Source organism: Mobula birostris, chromosome 6 (genome assembly GCF_030028105.1).
Source record: "Mobula birostris isolate sMobBir1 chromosome 6, sMobBir1.hap1, whole genome shotgun sequence".
Lineage (NCBI taxonomy): Eukaryota > Metazoa > Chordata > Chondrichthyes > Myliobatiformes > Myliobatidae > Mobula > Mobula birostris.
This window is the reverse complement of record NC_092375.1, coordinates 65,451,647-65,469,859: the sequence shown is the minus strand read 5'-3', so window position 1 is coordinate 65,469,859 and position 18,213 is coordinate 65,451,647. Positions and strand designations below refer to the sequence as shown.

The following is an 18,213-nucleotide window of genomic DNA, read 5'->3' as shown; positions in this document are numbered from 1 at the left end:
TTCATCAAATATAGTTTGTCCATAGTTAGATATGTAATTATTGTTACACAGAATGATTTTCAAATTATTTTCAGATAATTAATGGCAGCTGGAAGCTCTTGGAATTCTGGCTGCGGCAATTTACTGCTTCATTGGTCCAGAAAGTTTGGTGAACAGTACCTGTGTAGCTGTCATGAAGAGTGGCCCCTCAAATTAATGTTCATTGTATTGCTAAATAACAGAATATTCTCTATCTCCAAAAGTTGGCTGGACTGAAATATTGCATCAAGATTTATTTTGTGAATTACTAATAGCCTAGTGAGTTGAATACATTGCATTACATTCTTTTGAAGTTCCCCACCCCCCCCCACCCCCATTTTCTCTCCTTTTCCAGTCAAGTTACTGGGTACTGATTTCAAAGTTCAAAGTAAATTTATTATCAAAATGCATACATGCCACCAAAGATCACACCCTGAGATTCATTTTTTGCAGGCATTCGCAATCGAACAAAGAAATTTAATAGAATCTACACACAAAGATTAACAAGCAACCAAATGTGCAAAATAAGACAAACAGTACAAATAAAAAAAAATAATAATAATGCCATAGCCTCAGCCCCCTCCACTCCATCCTGTCCCACCTAGAAAATGATGCCTCATACTCCAGGATGTTGTTCATCGACTTCAGCTCGGCCTTTAATACAATAATCCCTCAGAGGCTGGTGGGTAAACTGTCCTCGTTGGGACTCAACACCCCATTCTGTAACTGGATCTTGGACTTGTTGACGGAAAGATCCTAGTCTGAGTTGGCAGCTGTGTGCCCAGCCACTGATACTTACACTGCTGACTCACTGCCAGATCCAGCTAAGACAGCATCATCAAGTTCACTGATGATACAGCAGTAGCTGGCCTCATCAGCAACTACTGAGTCAGCATACAGAGAGGAGACAGAGAGATTTGTCAAATGGTGTGAGAGCAACAACCTGAGACTCAACATGGCCAAAACAAAACAGATGATAGTTGACTTCTGAAAGGTGCAAGTCACCCACTCTTCACTGCACATCAATGGCTCTGCCGTTGAGAGGGTGAAGAGCACAGAGTTCCTTGGTGTGCAAATAACAGACGATCTAACCTACACCCACAACACCTCCTCATTAGTCAAGAAAGCAAAGCAGCATCTACAATTTCTGAGAAGATTGAGGCATGCAAGACTCCCCGTCCCCATTCTAACAACTTTCTAAAGGAGTAGCATTGAGAATGTTATATCCAGCTGCATCATTGAGTGGCATCGGACCGCAAGACCCTACAGAGGATAATAATAACCACTGAAAGGATTACCGCGATCTTCCTCCCCTCTATTTGTGACATTTATCAGAAGCATTGTACACAAAGGGTCCGAAGCACTGTTGAAGATCCCTCCCACCCATCCCACAATCTCTTTGACTCACTACCATCAGGAGGAAAGTACAGCAGCATCAGGGCTAGGATTGCCAGACTGAATAACAGCTTCTTTCCCAGGCTCTGAGACTAGTGAAAACCTTACCGCCAGCGAGGTCTCATCACTAGGATAGCAAGCTGCTTACTGTTTACCTGTGCTGTGCACTACATGCATTTTGAATTATATTTTATTAATTTATCTGAGGTAATATTTTATTGTCGTGTGCGATACATGTATTATGGGTGTACTGTGACCTGGAGGAATGTTGTTTTGGTTGGTTGTATGTACTGTATATACAGTCAGATGACAATAAACCTGAACTTGATAGATAATAAATAAATTATTCAGAGAACATGAGTTGTCGGGTCCTTGAAAGTGAGTGTATAGGTTGTAGAATCAGTTCAGATTTGAGGTGAGTGAAGTTATCCGTGCTGGTTCAGCAGCCTGATGGTTGAAGGGTAATAACCATTCCTGAACCTGGTGGTGTGGGACTTAAGACTCCTTTGGCTCCTTCTGAATGTCAGCAGTGAGTAGAGATGGTGGGGGTCCTTGATGATGGATAAGATGCTGCTTTCTTGGAGCAGTACTCCTTGTAGGTGTGCTTAGTGGTGGAAAGGGCTTTTCCTGCAATGGGCTGGGCTGTATCTACCACTTTTTTTTCCATTCTTGGGCATTAGTGTTTCCATACCAGGCCATGATGCTACCAGTCAAGATACACTCCACTCTGCATCTATAGAAGTTTGACAAAATTTTAGATGACATGCTGAATCTGCTCAAACTTCTAAGCAGGAAAGAATTCTTTGTAATTGTACCTATGTGCTTGTCCGAGGACAGATCCTCAGTTATGTTAACAGCAAGGAATTTAATGTTACCGACCCTCTCCACCTTTGATCCCATAATGAGTACTGGCTCATGGACCCTCGGTTTCTTCCTCCTGTGGTCAATAATCAGCTCTTTGGTTTTGTTGACGTTGAGTGAGAGTTGTTGTTGTGGTATTACTCAACCAGATTTTCAGACTCCCTCCCACATGCCAATTTGTCACCAGCTTTCAATCAGCGAACAACAGTTGTGTCATCAGCAAGCTTAAACATGGCATTGGAGCTGTACTTTGATTTGGATACTAGTTTATCATTGTCTCTTCATTTGTGAAGCTATATTGGCTATTATTCTAAGGGATACTCATCTCTGAAAATCTTCACAAGAGCCGAATGCTGCAAAGGAAGGAAATGCTGAAATGAGAATAGGAAATTTTGTAAATTCTTGCTTAGGTCATGAAGAATATGTGGAGAGCGAAATGGAGTTAACTTTTCAGATTGATTTTTTGCTACTGCTTTGTTCTACACAGATGCTGTCTGACCCAACAAGTATTTTCAAAGGTTTTCTATCTTATGTATGAGAGTTATCAGAGCCATGGTCAAAAACGTTCCTTTCCTAATGCTCTCACATGCACATTTCCCATCAAGATTACTGGCAAATAATCAGGAGGGAAAACCAAAGCTGACAAGTTTCTCCTTTCTGCAACCAAAGGATATTAAAGTCAAGAGTTGTATCTCAACTTACTGAGAATCAACATTTGGACTCATTAGATCCATATAGTTTAATGTTGTGTCATCCACAGTCTTCACGCACCTGCCAATAGTGATATGATAGCTTTAGCGGTAAAGCAGCCCATTAGATAATGCAAGTCACGCACTCAGTCGTAGATGCTGCTTTAACACCAATTTTAACTTGTGCTGTTTTATTAGCAAGCAATCAAAGAGTGTTTGGCAGATGCCAAAAATAAAATGAATCAGATATAGAATATTCTTTTGTAAAAAAAAAATGATAACCAAGGGATTGTTGTGCTCTCTAATTGTACCATCTATTCAGCCACTAGTTTTGAAGGGATAATTTCAGTTGATTGCACAAAATCCTGTGGCTGTTTGAATAGCATGCTGGATGAGATTCAATCGTGTTCTTTTGTTTCAGTGAATAATATTAAAGCACTGTAGAAATATTTTTGAGCTATTATGAAGATTGTTTCAATTCTTAAGTACAGCCGTATGTTATGATAACATGGTTGTTTTGTTGTAATTGGAGCAATAAGAATGCTGTGGGTTTTTTCTTTGCTTATAGAGCCTGTCTGGAAACAAACGCTGAGCAGTGGAAGCGGCTGAAGATCTCCCTCCAGGACTTACTTACATGGATGAATTTGAAGAATGATGAACTAAGGAGGCAAATGCCTATTGGTGGTGATGTTCCCATAGTGCAACAGCAGAATGATGTTCACCGAGTAAGAGAAATACAATTTTTTATCTTTCAAATTTAAACTCAGAAAGTGTATTTCAAATATTATGACTGCCTGCAGATTCTGATTTGCTTCAATGAATAATTGTCTTCCTTAAGTTCTTTGAGCGGTCGATAACCTAAGTTGGATTATTGCTCAAATAATATTACTTCCAAACAAAAGCAAAATTCATCACTGCAGTTTTACAAATAGTGATATCAAGCACTGCTACACAAGTTGGTGAAAAGCATGTTTGTATTTTGTTTAAACATTGCAAAGTTAACTCAGAATTCATCTGAAATAAGCTACGAAGGGCATGCCAAAAATCTTGCATTCTGACAGGCTAACAGGAAGGAGGTTAAGAATAAAATTAGGAGAGCCAGAAGGAGCCATGAGAAGGCCTTGGGGAGCAGGATTAAAGAAAACCCCAAAACATTCTACAATTATGTAAAGAACAAGAGGATAAAATGTGAGAGAATAGGACCAATCAACTGTGACAGTGGAAAAGTGTGTATGGAACTGGAGGAGATAGCAGAGGTACTGAATGAATACTTTGCTTCAGTATTCACTACAGAAAAGGATCTTGGCGATAGTAGGGATGACTTAGAACGGATTGAAAAGCTTGAACATATAGACATCAAGAAAGAGGGTGTGCTGGAGCTTTTGGAAAGCATCAAGTTGGATAAGCCTCCAGGACCAGATGAGATGAACCCCAGGCCACTGTGGGAGGTGAGGGAGGAGATTGTTGAGCCTCTGGCAATGATCTTTGCATCATCAATGGGGATGGGGGAGGTTCCAGAGGACTGGAGGGTTGCAAATGTTGTTCCCTTATTCAAGAAAGGGAGTAGAGATAGACCAGTGAGCGTTACTTCAGTGGTTGGTAAGTTGATGGAAAAGATCCTGAGAAGCAGGAGTTATGAACATTTGGAGAGGCATAATATGATTAGGAATAGTCAGCATGGCTTTGTCAAAGGCAGGTTGTGCCTTACGAGCCTGATTGAATTTTTAGAGGATGTGACTAAACACATTGATGAAGGTAGAGCAGTAGATGTAGAGTATATGGATTTCAGCAAGGCATTTGATAAAGTACCCCATGCAAGGCTTATTGAGAAAGTAAGGAGGCATGGGATCCAAGGGGACATTGCTTCGTGGATCTAGAATTGGCTTGCCCACAGAAGGCAAAAAGTGGTTGTGGATGGGTCATATTCTGCATGGAGGTCGGTGAACAGTTGTGTGCCTCAGCGATCTGTTTTGGGACCTCTTCTCTTTGTGATTTTTATAAATGATCTGGATGAGGAAGTGGAGGGATGGATTAGTAAATTTGCTGATAACACAAAGGTTGGAGGTGTTGTGGATAGTGTGAAGGGCTGTCAGAGGTTACAACACGGCATTGATAGGATGCAGAACTGGGCTGAGAAGTGGCAGATGGAGTTCAACCAAGATAAGTGTGAGGTGGTTCATTTTGGCAGGTTAAATATGATGGCAGAATATAGTATTAATGGTAAGACTCTTGGCAGTGTGGAGGATCAGTGGGACCTTGGGGTCCATGTCCATAGGACGCTCAAAGCTGCTGCGCAGGTTGACTGTGTGGTTAAGGAAGCATATGGTACATTGGCCTTCATTAATCGTGGGATTGAGTTTAGGAGCCGAGAGGTAATATTACAGCTAAATAGGACCCTGGTCAGACCCCACTTGGAGTGCTGTGCTCAGTTCTGGTCACCTCACTACAGGAATGATGTGGAAACCATGGAAAGGGTGCAGAGGAGATTTACAAGGATGTTGCCTGGATTGGGGAGCATGCCTTATGAGAATAAGTTGAGTGATCTTGGCCTTTTCTCCTTGGAGCGGCGGAGGATGAGAAATGACTTGACAGAGGTGTATAAGATGATGAGAAGCATTGATCATGTGGATACTCTAGAGGCTTTTTCCCAGGGCTGAAATGGCTAACACAGGAGGGCACGGCTTTAAGGTGCTTGGAAGCAGTTACAGAGAAGATGTCAGGGGTTAATTTTTTTATGCAGAGAATGGTGAGTGCGTGGAATGGGCTGTCAGCGATGGTGATAGAGGTGGATACGATAAGGTCTTTTAAGTGACTCCTGGATAGGTACATGGAGCTTAGGAAAATATAGGGCTATGGGTAACCCTTGTACTTTCTAAAGTAACTACATATTCAGCACAGCATTGTGGGCTGAAGGGCCTGTATTGTGCTGTAGGTTTTCTATGTTTCTATATTTTATGAGATGAAAAATCTTCAGTTTTGTTATACTGTATAGTTCATTTTCAGAATCTTCTTACAATAATACAAACAGAATATTTTCTCTTTTTCATTCCATTTCTCTGGTCACTTAAGAGTGGTGTTAGAAGTGGGATGCTGAAAAATCTCTAACAGGAAACTGTTTCTTTGAGTATTTAATGGAAACTCTGAGTTCTTCATTGATCATTGCTGGTAAAACTATTTTTAAAACCTCTCCAAACATGTATTCACACTGTAGCTATATCCAGAACATAGGTGTGCACCAACACAAATGCAGCCTGAATCCAGAGAATGGAAGCTTGACCTGATACTGATATAAAAGTATAAATTTCCCTGGAAGAGATTGCCTCATGCACATTGTAGTGCTGGCTTGGGAGTAACATCCAATTTAAATTCAGACTAATCCCGTCAAAATGAACATCATAAACAATCCTATATATTGCCAAGCCTCATAGCAACACAAATTTTGATTCTGAGCAAAAGGCTGAGACAGGTGGCAGTAATATCAACTTGCAATCACTTTCAATATGAAAGTAAACCAGTATCTTTTGAACTTGGACAAAAGATAATTGCATGGAAGTCAAATGGTGGGTTTGTGATGGTTTTGTTTTCAGTTTTTTGGACCGTATTTTCTTTCTTCCTAATTTTTTCTTCTATCTTCATGAAGACATGAGCCAGCATGTGCAAGGGAATGATAATGCAAGAACAATCTTATATCCTACTTTGAAAAATTTGAATATATTTTATACTCGATTCACATTGAAGTATTAGCTTGTACCAACCATCATGTCATTACAGTTGGAGTTTTGTTATTGATTTGCATTACTTAATACAAGGGACCAATCCTGAAAATTTTCAAACATTAATGCCAATAAATGTACTGGAAAAAGTTTAAACCCAGTTATTTAAACAAAGCAGGATCCTTGCTCAGCAAAGTACCTATAGTTCAAGAGTGAATCACTTCATTTGTTAAGTCCTGATCCAGGGTTTTAACCCCTAATATCAACAGTTCCTCTCCCCTTCAGATACTGCTTTACCTAATGAGTTACTCGTGCAGACTGTTTGTTGCTTCCTTTCAGTAAGTATTTTTTGAAACTACATTTAGTTTTATAAAGTCAATTTGTTGTGAACCTTTTTTGTCTTATGCTTATGAATTTGATAGCTTGAGTGTACCCTGAGGGCATGTAGTATATTTGCTGAACATTAGAACGGAAAAAAAAGAGTAGCTTCAGAGTCAAGAATCAAGAAAGAAGACGAGAGCAAAATCTCATTTTTCTGATTGATAATACTGCACTAAACCTTGTTTTGTTTCTATCTTGAAGTCTGGTGTTGCAAAATAAAATCTGCAAAAAGGTTGGTCCTGAATCCCCGTTGGGATGGTCAGCATAGGGTTGTATGTTTTTTTTAGGAATAAATGGAATTGAAATTCCTTGTTTGGGAATCATTCAAGGGAGTCACCTGTCCTCCGGTACTTCATGCAAGTAGCCATTCTTCACACACAACTACAGAGTGTGAATGTCAACAGGTCTTCTGACTGCAGATGACTTGGAAATCTGAGCTTGATCTCATCCCAAGCAACATAATAAGGTGGTAAATTTAAGCAATAAACCAAAAAGTTTGAAATTTTGTCTCTGGTCAGGAGCACTGATTAAATGCTGCAGTATAAGCTCCCACCTGCCACTGATTTCAGTTGAACCAGATGTAAGAGAGGAGTGAACCAGGCACCTGATGCCTGCAGCACCCACAAAGTATGAAGGATCAAAGAAAGCATCTCTGTTCTCAAGGAGACTTCTTTCTCCTCTAGAATAGAAAGTGGCATAAGGAGTTTTGGATGTAGGATATGGCACTGGAATGGGGGGAAGAAGACTAAAGCTTTTTGGAATTAGAATAACAATCGTGTTCTTCGCAGCACAGAGAAGATTGAAAATCAAAAATGAGACTTTAATCAATCTTATTCATGTGTTCAGTCAGCCTTTACCATGGAAAAGTAGACACAAAGAAATGCCTGATTGAACTTCTGTGACAGAGGTTTTTCAAGAGTATTAACTCAATAAGGGCACAAGTTGCAGAAAGTATACGTTCGGAGAAGCATTCTTCCATTGTTTTAGTTGATATTGTAGTTTCATTGCTGATTGTAAAATAAGTAGAAGTAGAAATATAATGTGCTTTTCTCCCCCTAGACTTTCAAACGGGAGCTGAAGGCAAAAGAGCCAGTGATCATGAGCACATTGGACACAGTGAATTTGTTCTTGGCTGATCAGTCAATCAGAGGGCCTGAAAGTCTATTATCTGTACCAAAAGGTAAGTTCAGAATTCCTGTAGTGTTTGGTTAATGGGAATGAAATCTGTGCTGTAATCACGCAGAATCAATGGGTGGTACTCATTTGGGGACGAGTTTGATGTATTTTTTAATGTTAAATCATTAAAATTACTCAGATATGTAAAAATTGCTGATGAACGCAGCAGGCCAGGCAGCATCTATTGGAAGAGGTACAGTCGACGTTTCGGGCCGAGACCCTCCGTCAGGACTAACTGAAAGAAGAGATAGTAAGAGATTTGAAAGTGGGAGGGGGAGAGGGAGATCCTCCAAACTAAAGGTGTAGCCATGGGCACCTGTATGGGTCCCAGCTATGCCTGCCTTTTTGTTGGCTTTGTGGAACAATCTATGTTCCAAACCTATACTGGTATCCATCCCCCACTTTTCCTTCGCTACATCAACGACTGCATTGACGCTGCTTCCTGCACACATGCTGAGCTCATTGACTTCATTAACTTTGCCTCCAACTTTCACCGTGCCCTCAAGTTTACCTGGTCCATTTCCGACAGCTCCCTCCCCTTCCTTGATCTTTCTGTCTCTATCTCTGGAGGCAATTTATCGACTGATGTCTACTATAAGCCTACAGACTCTCACAGCTACCTGGACTATTCCTCTTCTCACCCTGTCTCTTGCAAAGATGCCAACCCCTTCTCACAATTCCTTGGTCTCTGCTGCATCTGCTCTCAGGATGAGGCTTTTCATTCCAGGACGAAGGAGATTTTCTCCTTTTTTAAAGAAAGGGGCTTCCCTTCCTCCACCGTCATCTCGCTCTCAAACGCATCTCCCCCATTCCACGCATATCTGCTCTCACCCCATCCTCCTGCCACCCCACTAGGAATAGGGTTCCCCTTGTCCTCACCTACCATCCCACCAGCCTCTAGGTCCAACATATAATTCTCCATAACTTCCGCCACCTCCAACGGGATCCCACCACTAAGCACATCTTTCCCTCCCTTCCCCCTACTTTCCACAGGGATTGCTTCCTACGCGACTGCCTTGTCCATTCATTCCCCCCCCCCCATCCCTTCCCATCGATCTCCCTCCCGGCACTTATCCTTGTAAGCGGAACAAGTGCTACACATGCCCTTACACTTCCTCCCTCACTACTATTCAGGGCCCCAGACAGTCCTTCCAGGTGAGGTGACAATTCACCTGTAAGTCGGCTGGGGTGATATACTGCGTCCGGTGCTCCCGATGTGGTCTTCTATATATTGGCGAGACCCGACGCAGACTGGGAGATCGTTTCGCTGAACACCTACGCTCTGTCCGCCAGAGAAAGCAGGATCTTCCAGTGGCCACACATTTTAATTCCACGTCCCATTCCCATTTTGATATGTCTATCCACGGCCTCCTCTACTGTCAAGATGAAGCCACACTCAGGTTGGAGGAACAACACCTTATATTCCGTCTGGGTAGCCTCCAAGCTGATGGCATGAACATTCACTTCTCTAACTTCTGTTAATGCCCCACCTCCCCTTCATACCCCATCCATTATTTATTTATTATTTTGTATTATTATTATTATTATTATTATTATTATTATTAATTTTTTCTCTCTCCTTTTTCTCCCTCTGCCCCTCTCACTATACCCCTTGCCCATCCTCTGGGCTTCCCCCCTCCCCCTTTCTTTCTCCCTATTCCTCCTGTCCCATGATCCTCTCATATTCCTTTTGCTAATCAACTTTCCAGCTCTTAGCTCCATCCTTTCCCCCTCCTGTCTTCTCCTATCATTTCGGATCCCCCCTCCTCCCACTTTCAAATCTCTTACTATCTCAGTTAGTCCTGATGAAGGGTCTCAGCCTAAAACGTCAACTGTGCCTCTTCCTATAGATGCTGCCTGGCCTGCTGCATTCACCAGCAATTTTTATGTGTGTTGCTTGAAGTTCCAGCATCTGTAGGTTTCCTCGTGTTTACTCAGATATGTGATGGATTTGAATCCCTTATTTTTAGCAAGGTTTAGGAAAAGTAAGGAAAGAAATCAATGACATTTAGACTAGTTAGACTAGTAACACTGGTTACTGGGAGATTACGGTCAAGGAAAGGGCAATCCAACAGCTGATCTGAACATCCAGCAATGATTTGTAAAGGCCTAACAAAGCTAGTTGAATTTCTGAAGAAGTCACTTATACATTGTGTTTTAAAGGCCTACTTCTAGATTCAAGATTAATAGTAATAAACTACTATTTGGGTTGTTTCCAAAAAGTAAACTACTCAGGTTAGTTAGGTCATGCCCTGGTTAGTTTGCCCCATGCAGAATCTCAGTGGTGGAATTTGGATTGGTGCATCCAAGTCCTCAGTTAGCATGATTTTTGAAAAAGCATCAATGGACAGCAATAAATGAAGCCGTAGCACCATCACTTGAAGTGTATCAATTGGTGCATTTCTTAGATTCACAGATTACAGATTAACAATGTTCACAGATTAATATTGCAGATGCTTAAAAACCTATTATCTTGCCTGCCTGGCAAAAAAAGACCTTAAGTACAGAAGATAAAATGATCAAAAGGAACATAGTGTCACAGCAAATTATCAAGCCGCCCTTTGCCTTCTGGGAAGTGAATTTAAGAACAGCTTAGATGGGCAGTCTCCCCTGTGTGACATTTTTTTATTGTTCAACCAAAATGAATTTGAATAACAACTGGCATTTCTTTGGCAGTGCAAGCCTATCGCATAAAACTACCTTTGATGTAGTCTTAAATGGTAGCAGAGTTTTTCTTTCTCACAGAAAGTCAGCAGCTGCTTTTTAGTTATGTCCTGAACGATAGACATTAAGTACTATGAGTATGTAACTCCAATGCTTACGTCAGATAGGAAAGGACACATAAAGGTACACTTTGGAGATGGCGAGATCTGTGAAAAGATCAGTCAGAAAAACTCAGCATATTTGTACATGATGCGGAGTTAAACAAAATAGTTGTAGGTGTAGATGGAAGAACTTAAAAGCATTATATGTGCTTAAAATCGAGAAAATCTGCAACAGCTGGAAATCCAAGCAACACCCACAAAATACTGGAGGAACTCAGCAGGCCAGGCAGCATCTATGGGTCCTGATGAAGAATCCTGGCCTGAAATGTCGACTGTTTACTCTTTTCCATAGATGATTTTCTCCAGCATTTTGTGTATGTTGTATGTGCTTATTTTATTTTGCTCACCATAAATTCACAGTCACGTGCCTCTACCTCTCTGTTGTGCTTTAAGTGTGGTCTGTCCTGAGCATATAGAAAACCAATGTGATCTTCCAATTCTGCAATCTGGCTAGTGCAACCCCTGGTTGATGCATTTCTTAAACTCCGTCACAATGTCAGGCTCAGTAATTTATTTGCAATAGTTTCTCTGATAATATCGTCACTGTTAAGGATTTCATTATATTTCCACAGTAAGGAAAGCTTTGGCTGGGTTAGTTCCCAGAACAGCAAACAAAGGAGCTGCTCCAGAGTTGTGCTGCTTGACCGTATTGGATAAACTGGGCTTCAGCAGTTGCTCTGAAGATATACTGAGATTTGTATTTTGTGAGCATAAGCAAAAAAATGTGTTGGTTTCTGTTTTTCTATCTGTTTTGTTCGACGGTGTAGTCTCATGTCACCTGCTTGTCCACAGCCTGGTACCTTACCCAAGAGTTCTTTTTCGCAGCTACAAATGCAGACAATGACAGTTAATTGTTTTCACCCATACTTGACATCACAGTTAATTCTGCTTCCCTCATCCAAATCTCTGCTGGGATCATTCCAGTTACTGGGACAGTGTTCAAGGGTGAGGCTCGTGATTCATATTTCCACTTTCCTTCCCAGGCCAATGATGTACAAACATCGACAACTCTAACCCAGCCAGTAATCTTTTGAATTCAGGATTTTGCTCTTCAAAAAATAAAACTAAAGGGAAATATCCTATGGCATTGTATTATTTTTAATACAATCACATGTAGCTTACTCATTATTAAGTACAAGCTTATACCCCTTTGCTTTTTTTTGTCAAAATCCAATTGGACTGGCAAGCACTCAGTGAAACAATTTAGCAACAAAGTCAAGTGCTGTTCTTAGAAGGGCCTCCGTCGGTCAAGAGTTGACTGTGCATATTGCATCCTGGCTGTCTAGGTACTCAAGCCTAGGCAGTACGATATGGAGAGCAAGCTGTTGCCCACGTAGCAAGCTCCTCCTCTCCACGCATCTGATGAACACAAAGGAATGTAGAGACCGATACAGTTTGGTACCAGCAACGTCACAGGAGTTGCCAGTCAACATTGAACTCAATGTAGGACTGCTTTAGGGACTCCAGCTCTGGATTTTTCCTTTGGGGTTTTCTCCCAAAGCCTTTTGCATGAGTGGGTATAGTCACAAGGCAGTGGAGATTTGAGATCAGAGTTTTCCTTCTCCCAGATGAGCTGCCAACCACGGCTAAAGAGCCTCATCTCCCTTAAGCGACTGGTTTCAAGGTGCCAATAACCCACCTTTGTCCCTTCTGTCAGTGGAAACAGTTCCACTGGGCTTAGTAGCTGAGCTACATGTGAAGGCCAGGGGCTGGAGTTGGTTGTCAGGGGCTATTTGAGGGGTACAGCATTGGGAGTATTTAATAGGTAGTGGGGGCTTGTCCCCATTACCAGCCCCCGGCTATAACAACCTTAAGGAACCGCTGTTCTTACACATAATGATCAAAACTTGTGCTACATCGTATGGTCTGAGTGAAAACATAACAGCAATTTCATGCTCACCTGCTAGGATAGATTTCACAAGTTAGTCTCTCCTCACGGGGTTCTCTTGGACAGAAAGATGCATAGAAAGTTCTGATTGATGTTCTGTTCACTGTAATGGAAAGGCATTCATGCTTGTATCCTGAGTGCTAAACTAAATATGTCATGAGATATGAACTCTAAAACATTACATGCTATGAAGTATCACATAATATCCCAATTTAACAGAAAAAAGATTACATTGCACGTTGTATACTCTAATAATGCCATGATCTTTCTTGAATGCATAGTGAAGCCAGACCGAAATAGGTTCTTTTCAGATGAATTGTTTCGAAAAGAAATATTTTCATAAATGCAATCTAAGCATTAACATCAAACCAAAGAGGGGGGGAACGTCGACTCAGACCATGAGAGTCCTGCGTTGGGCATTTCCATGCCTTACAAGGCACAGATTGGAAGTGCCACTCCTCGCACAGACACTAGAGCAATGTGTGGTTAAGTGCCATAAGTGCCCACCTGTGGTCATGTGGCCAAACCAAAGAAGTGTATCACAAAGTGAATAACCAGAACCTGGACAGACAGGTAAGTGTTAAAGAGTGGAGAGAAGTGGAGACTGGATGGTATTCCATTCAAAGGTGTTAAATCTTATTCCTTTCAGGAACTAAGTTTCTTAACATAGCTCTCCTGTTTCTTAATGCAGAAAAAACACCTGAAGAGAATGTCCAAAATGTTGCTAGAGTCATTCGGAAGTATGCCGAAGATGTGAAAGTGGAATGGGACAAGCTGAGCACTCACTCTGTTGACTGGCAGAAGCGTATAGATGACGCCTTGAAGAGACTACTGGAATTGCAAAATTCAATGGATGAATTGAACCTCAAATTGAGACAGGCTGAAGCTATCAAAGATACTTGGCAACCTGTAGGGGATCTGCTAATTGACTCATTGCAGGATCATATTGAAAAAATCAAGGTAAGCAGCAATATAACAACATACTATGTAAATGATGGTTGAAAAAAAATTCTGAATTTATTACTCCTTTGTCTTTGAATCTCATACAGCTCTCATAACCAATTTGACTGGATCCATTTTAAACCAATCATGGGCCATGCAATGGTCAGATGAAAGAGCTGTCCCAGTTAATTTTACCATTTCTCAGATGCCGTCCAAGTTTAGTTTCCAAAACAATCATTTTCATTCTTGTTATTGAACATTTGTTATATAGCAACTGGAGAGAAATGTGTTTGTTATGATGAATAATGAGAAAGGAGCAATTATTTTGCCCTCTTCATAGCACAATTAAATATTCTTGGTTAATGCAAGAGCAGGTTATCCTGAGATGACTGGAAGTGAGGGATTAGCTATCATGGTACAAATTCTTTCATCTCAGAGATCTGACATCAAAGGCAGTGATCCTTGCCCACTGAGATACTAAACAGGAAATTGTGGGCTCACAATTGTGAAAATAACTGTCAAACTTTGCAAAATTGTCCTTCAAAACTGATACAGGTATATGAGGACGGAGTGCAGTTTAACTTGTGCATGAGGAACAGCAGATAAACAGCACAAGGTTAAAAAAATTCATGATTCAACGTAACAGGTAACTGCTTTGTAATGGCCCTGCTGCCTATTTTACCAACAGTGGGTTGCGCACAATATTTATTTGTATCTGTATTCCACTCCTGCACCGTGGGGACACTTGACTTAAGACTTGCACCATACACCTGGGAGTCTTATTTAAATTTGACACTGGAAGTCAGGTTTCCCAGGACTCCAGAATTCCAGCAACTAAATGCAGAAGAAAAGAGCCAGATCAGGCAGATTTGTTGCTTTTTATAGTCCTGGCATTCACCTGGCATATCCCTTAAACAAGCCTGCCATAATCAGTAGGTCCCCCACTGTCCCCACTCCACAAAACTATGCTTCAAGCTGTCTAATGAGTGATTTCTCTCTTCTACCTGCATGCTGGTCCATTGTCCTGTTGTTCCCACACCAACTCACAGCCCTCTGAGCCCCAGGTTTCTCTGAGTTCTTTACAAATTACTCATGACCATCATCATTCATGGCTGGCTGGAATACATTCCATAAAGCTGACAGACTTAACATGAAATGAAAGCATGGCTGAAGTCCTGTTGTTAAATTTGTTGGATTTTATCTAGGTTTCCTCCTTCTCCCCAGTCCTCACATACTGCCTCCCCAAAAAACCAGTCTAGGACCAAATTGTGAGGACCCTACCAGCAGAAGAAAGTTACTAAACATTGGACAAAAATCAGTTGTGGCCATTTAAAATTATGCGTGGATGTGGTAGAACTGTTCTCTTCTAAGCTTTTTTTCTGGATGCGGAAGGAGATGTTGTTATCAAAGAAAGGGATTATTTCTTTGTCTTTCCTGTATTCTCCTCTTTTTTTTCTACTGGAGATATCACTAACGTACATTATACATTATGCCAGTATTTTTATATGTTGTTCTAAAACAGGAAACATCACAAAGCAAAGATACAAAATTTTTAGCATAGCAGCAAAATTAGTAGCTTTAGACAGAATCTGACATTACAGACTGTTTTGTTAGTCCTGCATGTAACTTTTATCAAATTCCTTCCATTGTTCCCTTTCCTTCAGCTGAAGCTATTGTCTGTTGCTGCTCTACACTGCTACTATTTAATACCTCATCCTGTGAGGACTGATCCTGTTGAAAATAGTGTAGTACATGTCCTTCAACTGTGCAGGGGAAGGGAGTTGTCAAACTGTGCATTTCCGGTCATGCTTTGAACTGAGACATTGGTCGGCAATTAAGCAAGAAAAAATCTTGGATTTTTTTTTTCTTGGGATTCTGAAGTCATATGTAGTCCCAAAACCACTCTCAAGCTTTGCATCAGTTAATGTAGCAAAGGTGATGGGTCAGACCCAGGTCCAACTCAGTTTTTAATGCCAGATGTTATAATTTGGAATTAGTAGATTCATTGGGAAGTGTAGAAGCTCAAGTTTAATTGTCATTCAACCATACAATACCCATGAATACAGCCAAACTAAGCAGCATTAATCCGGGGCCAAGGTGCAAATCACAGAACCAACAGTCATATGCAGCACAAGGAAAGGGAATTGGGTTAATGCACTTGAAAAGAAGAAATCTGAAGAGCATAGGGAGAGAGCAGGGCATATGGCAGGGGTCTTTCCAAGTTGTAGCAGAAGTGCAAAGTGTTGAATTGCTTCCTTCAATGTTCTGCAATATCTTTGATCCGTGTGAGTGATGAATTAATTATTTGAAGTGTCAGCATACACTTTGAATGATAGCCCTTCTCTCAGAAGATGCTCCCTTCCCAACAGCTAATTATCCAGATCCTGGGACCTCCATTTGTATAGTGTTTTTTCTGAGGTAACCTATAAATCCATAAATAGCTGGGTTTGGGTGGTTATGGCACGGAAGAGGAAAGGGGTTACACTAATCACTGCTGTCCAATTACAAGAGTGACCACTGAAAAATAACCACTGCTTCTTCCTCTATAATCTATTATTAATAGTCCACTAGAATGTATCATTATTCAAGCATAAAATGAACCATTACTCAAGATTTCTTTTTTGGGCTCATTACCTTCCAAAATATTATTTCATTTAATGTATCTTGTGACAGTAACTTGAAAGATTTTTTCAAGATTTTTAGGTTGTTTGATGTAAACATATTACATTTAGTGAGTAGATGATAGTCTGTGAGACAAATGACATTAGCAGCAGGACCATTATCATCAGCGACTGGATTGAACTTCTTTAAGAACAATGTAAAACTGGCACTTGTAATGCTGCTTGCACTGTTTTACCAAATCAAGCCATTGAGCTGTTTGTCGTTAATAAGATTTCAGAAGACTCATTTAGGCAATGTTGCCATCAGATATTCAGGTACCATAATAGCAATTTTAATGGAGTATAAGTGAGTCAATGAATGAAATAGAATCAATTTATCAAGTTCGTGAGAAGGCACGTTGTAATTAGTCAGGGATGTAGAGAGAGTCTCACAGAATGGAAATGAGATTGTCTCGTTAGATAGATTGTTGTTTGACTTTGAACACAACCTCAAATGATAAAATGAGTAATTTGACTCAATATTTTGAAAACTGATTTAACAATGACTGATGGTAAGTAGGTATGTAAGCAAATAGATTTTGTTTCCAAAATCATGCGCAATTCATTTAAAACTAAGATTGAAAAACTCTTTCTTGTGAGGCATGGTGTTTTCTTAATTAGCCATCTTAATGGTATTCCGTTTACCTTAAGTCAAAATCTTTGCAGTAAAGTGAAGTTTGTGAAATTGCTATATTACAATGTGACTTTTCCTGATTTAAAGCAAGAGACAAGGGCACCCTTGCTTAGGGTCATAGTTCAAGCACCCATTGAAGGTACCATTGCAGAAATCTCATCGAACAACTTAATTTCAGGTGGTCTCTGATTTTGTAATCAGTACCAATGTCTTAAAATGCAGAAAATTTCTGTTAAGGAACCTAAAAAAAAATTGCCAGTATTTTTTCTTTGGAATTTTCCAATTTGGGGTTACTTAAAGGACCCAAAATTAGCTGAGTATTTCTGAGTGTATTCAAGAAATGATGGTGTCAATCCCAAAGCTTGCACTTAAATGTCATCTACACTGGTGCTTGACTGGAGTATTGACCAAACAATAGATTATTTGAACCTCACATTTTCCAGTCAGGTATCAAATTGAAGCTTAGTCTGTCTACTTCTTGAGCTGAAGGTAAAATCAGTATTTCACTACAAAGAACATAGAATTTGCCTGATATCCTGCCAAAAATTAATTTCACATTCAGATTTTCTCCTTGTTTCTTTTGAACTACCCTGCACTGAGGTGTTCAGGTTTGAATGGAAGCAGGTTCAAGAAGCAGATGTCCACAAGAAACTGATTCTGCTCGTGCTCTTGTTCCTGAGAAAACATTGAGTGCAAAATGAAGTACAAGTCCTCCCCAGTTCACAGAAGTCCAACTTATCAATATCCCGTAAACAAGGGCCAACATTTACAAGACTAGTGGGGATGAATGGGGCTGTACTTACCAGCTGTTTTGGGCATGCACATACGGATAGGAACATAGCATTTCTGTGTGCCTTCTCTGTCAGTCACAATTAGGAGTTCAATCAAGCCAAGCAGAGCTCAGAGTGCTGAGTAGACCCAGTCACTCAGAGAGTCAGTAAGGCCATCTAGAAGTCATTCTTCCTGTGCCTCCTCACTTTCCTATCGCGATCGTTTCTGTGATCCTCTTCCCCACACTGTTTCAAAGTAGG

General features: G+C 40.6%; 1 protein-coding gene across 13 annotated transcripts in view; it reads left to right on the top strand.

The window, feature by feature from the left end:
- dmd (dystrophin) overlaps positions 1-18,213 on the top strand; it is a 1,961,093-nt gene that overhangs the window by 1,730,219 nt on the left and 212,661 nt on the right. For all 13 annotated transcript variants that reach the window (XM_072260552.1, XM_072260560.1, XM_072260554.1 and 10 more), the window contains 3 exons: positions 3,532-3,688; positions 8,117-8,237; positions 13,638-13,906. In XM_072260552.1, the coding sequence (XP_072116653.1) occupies positions 3,532-3,688; positions 8,117-8,237; positions 13,638-13,906 (547 nt within the window). The remainder of the gene's footprint in view (positions 1-3,531; positions 3,689-8,116; positions 8,238-13,637; positions 13,907-18,213) is intronic.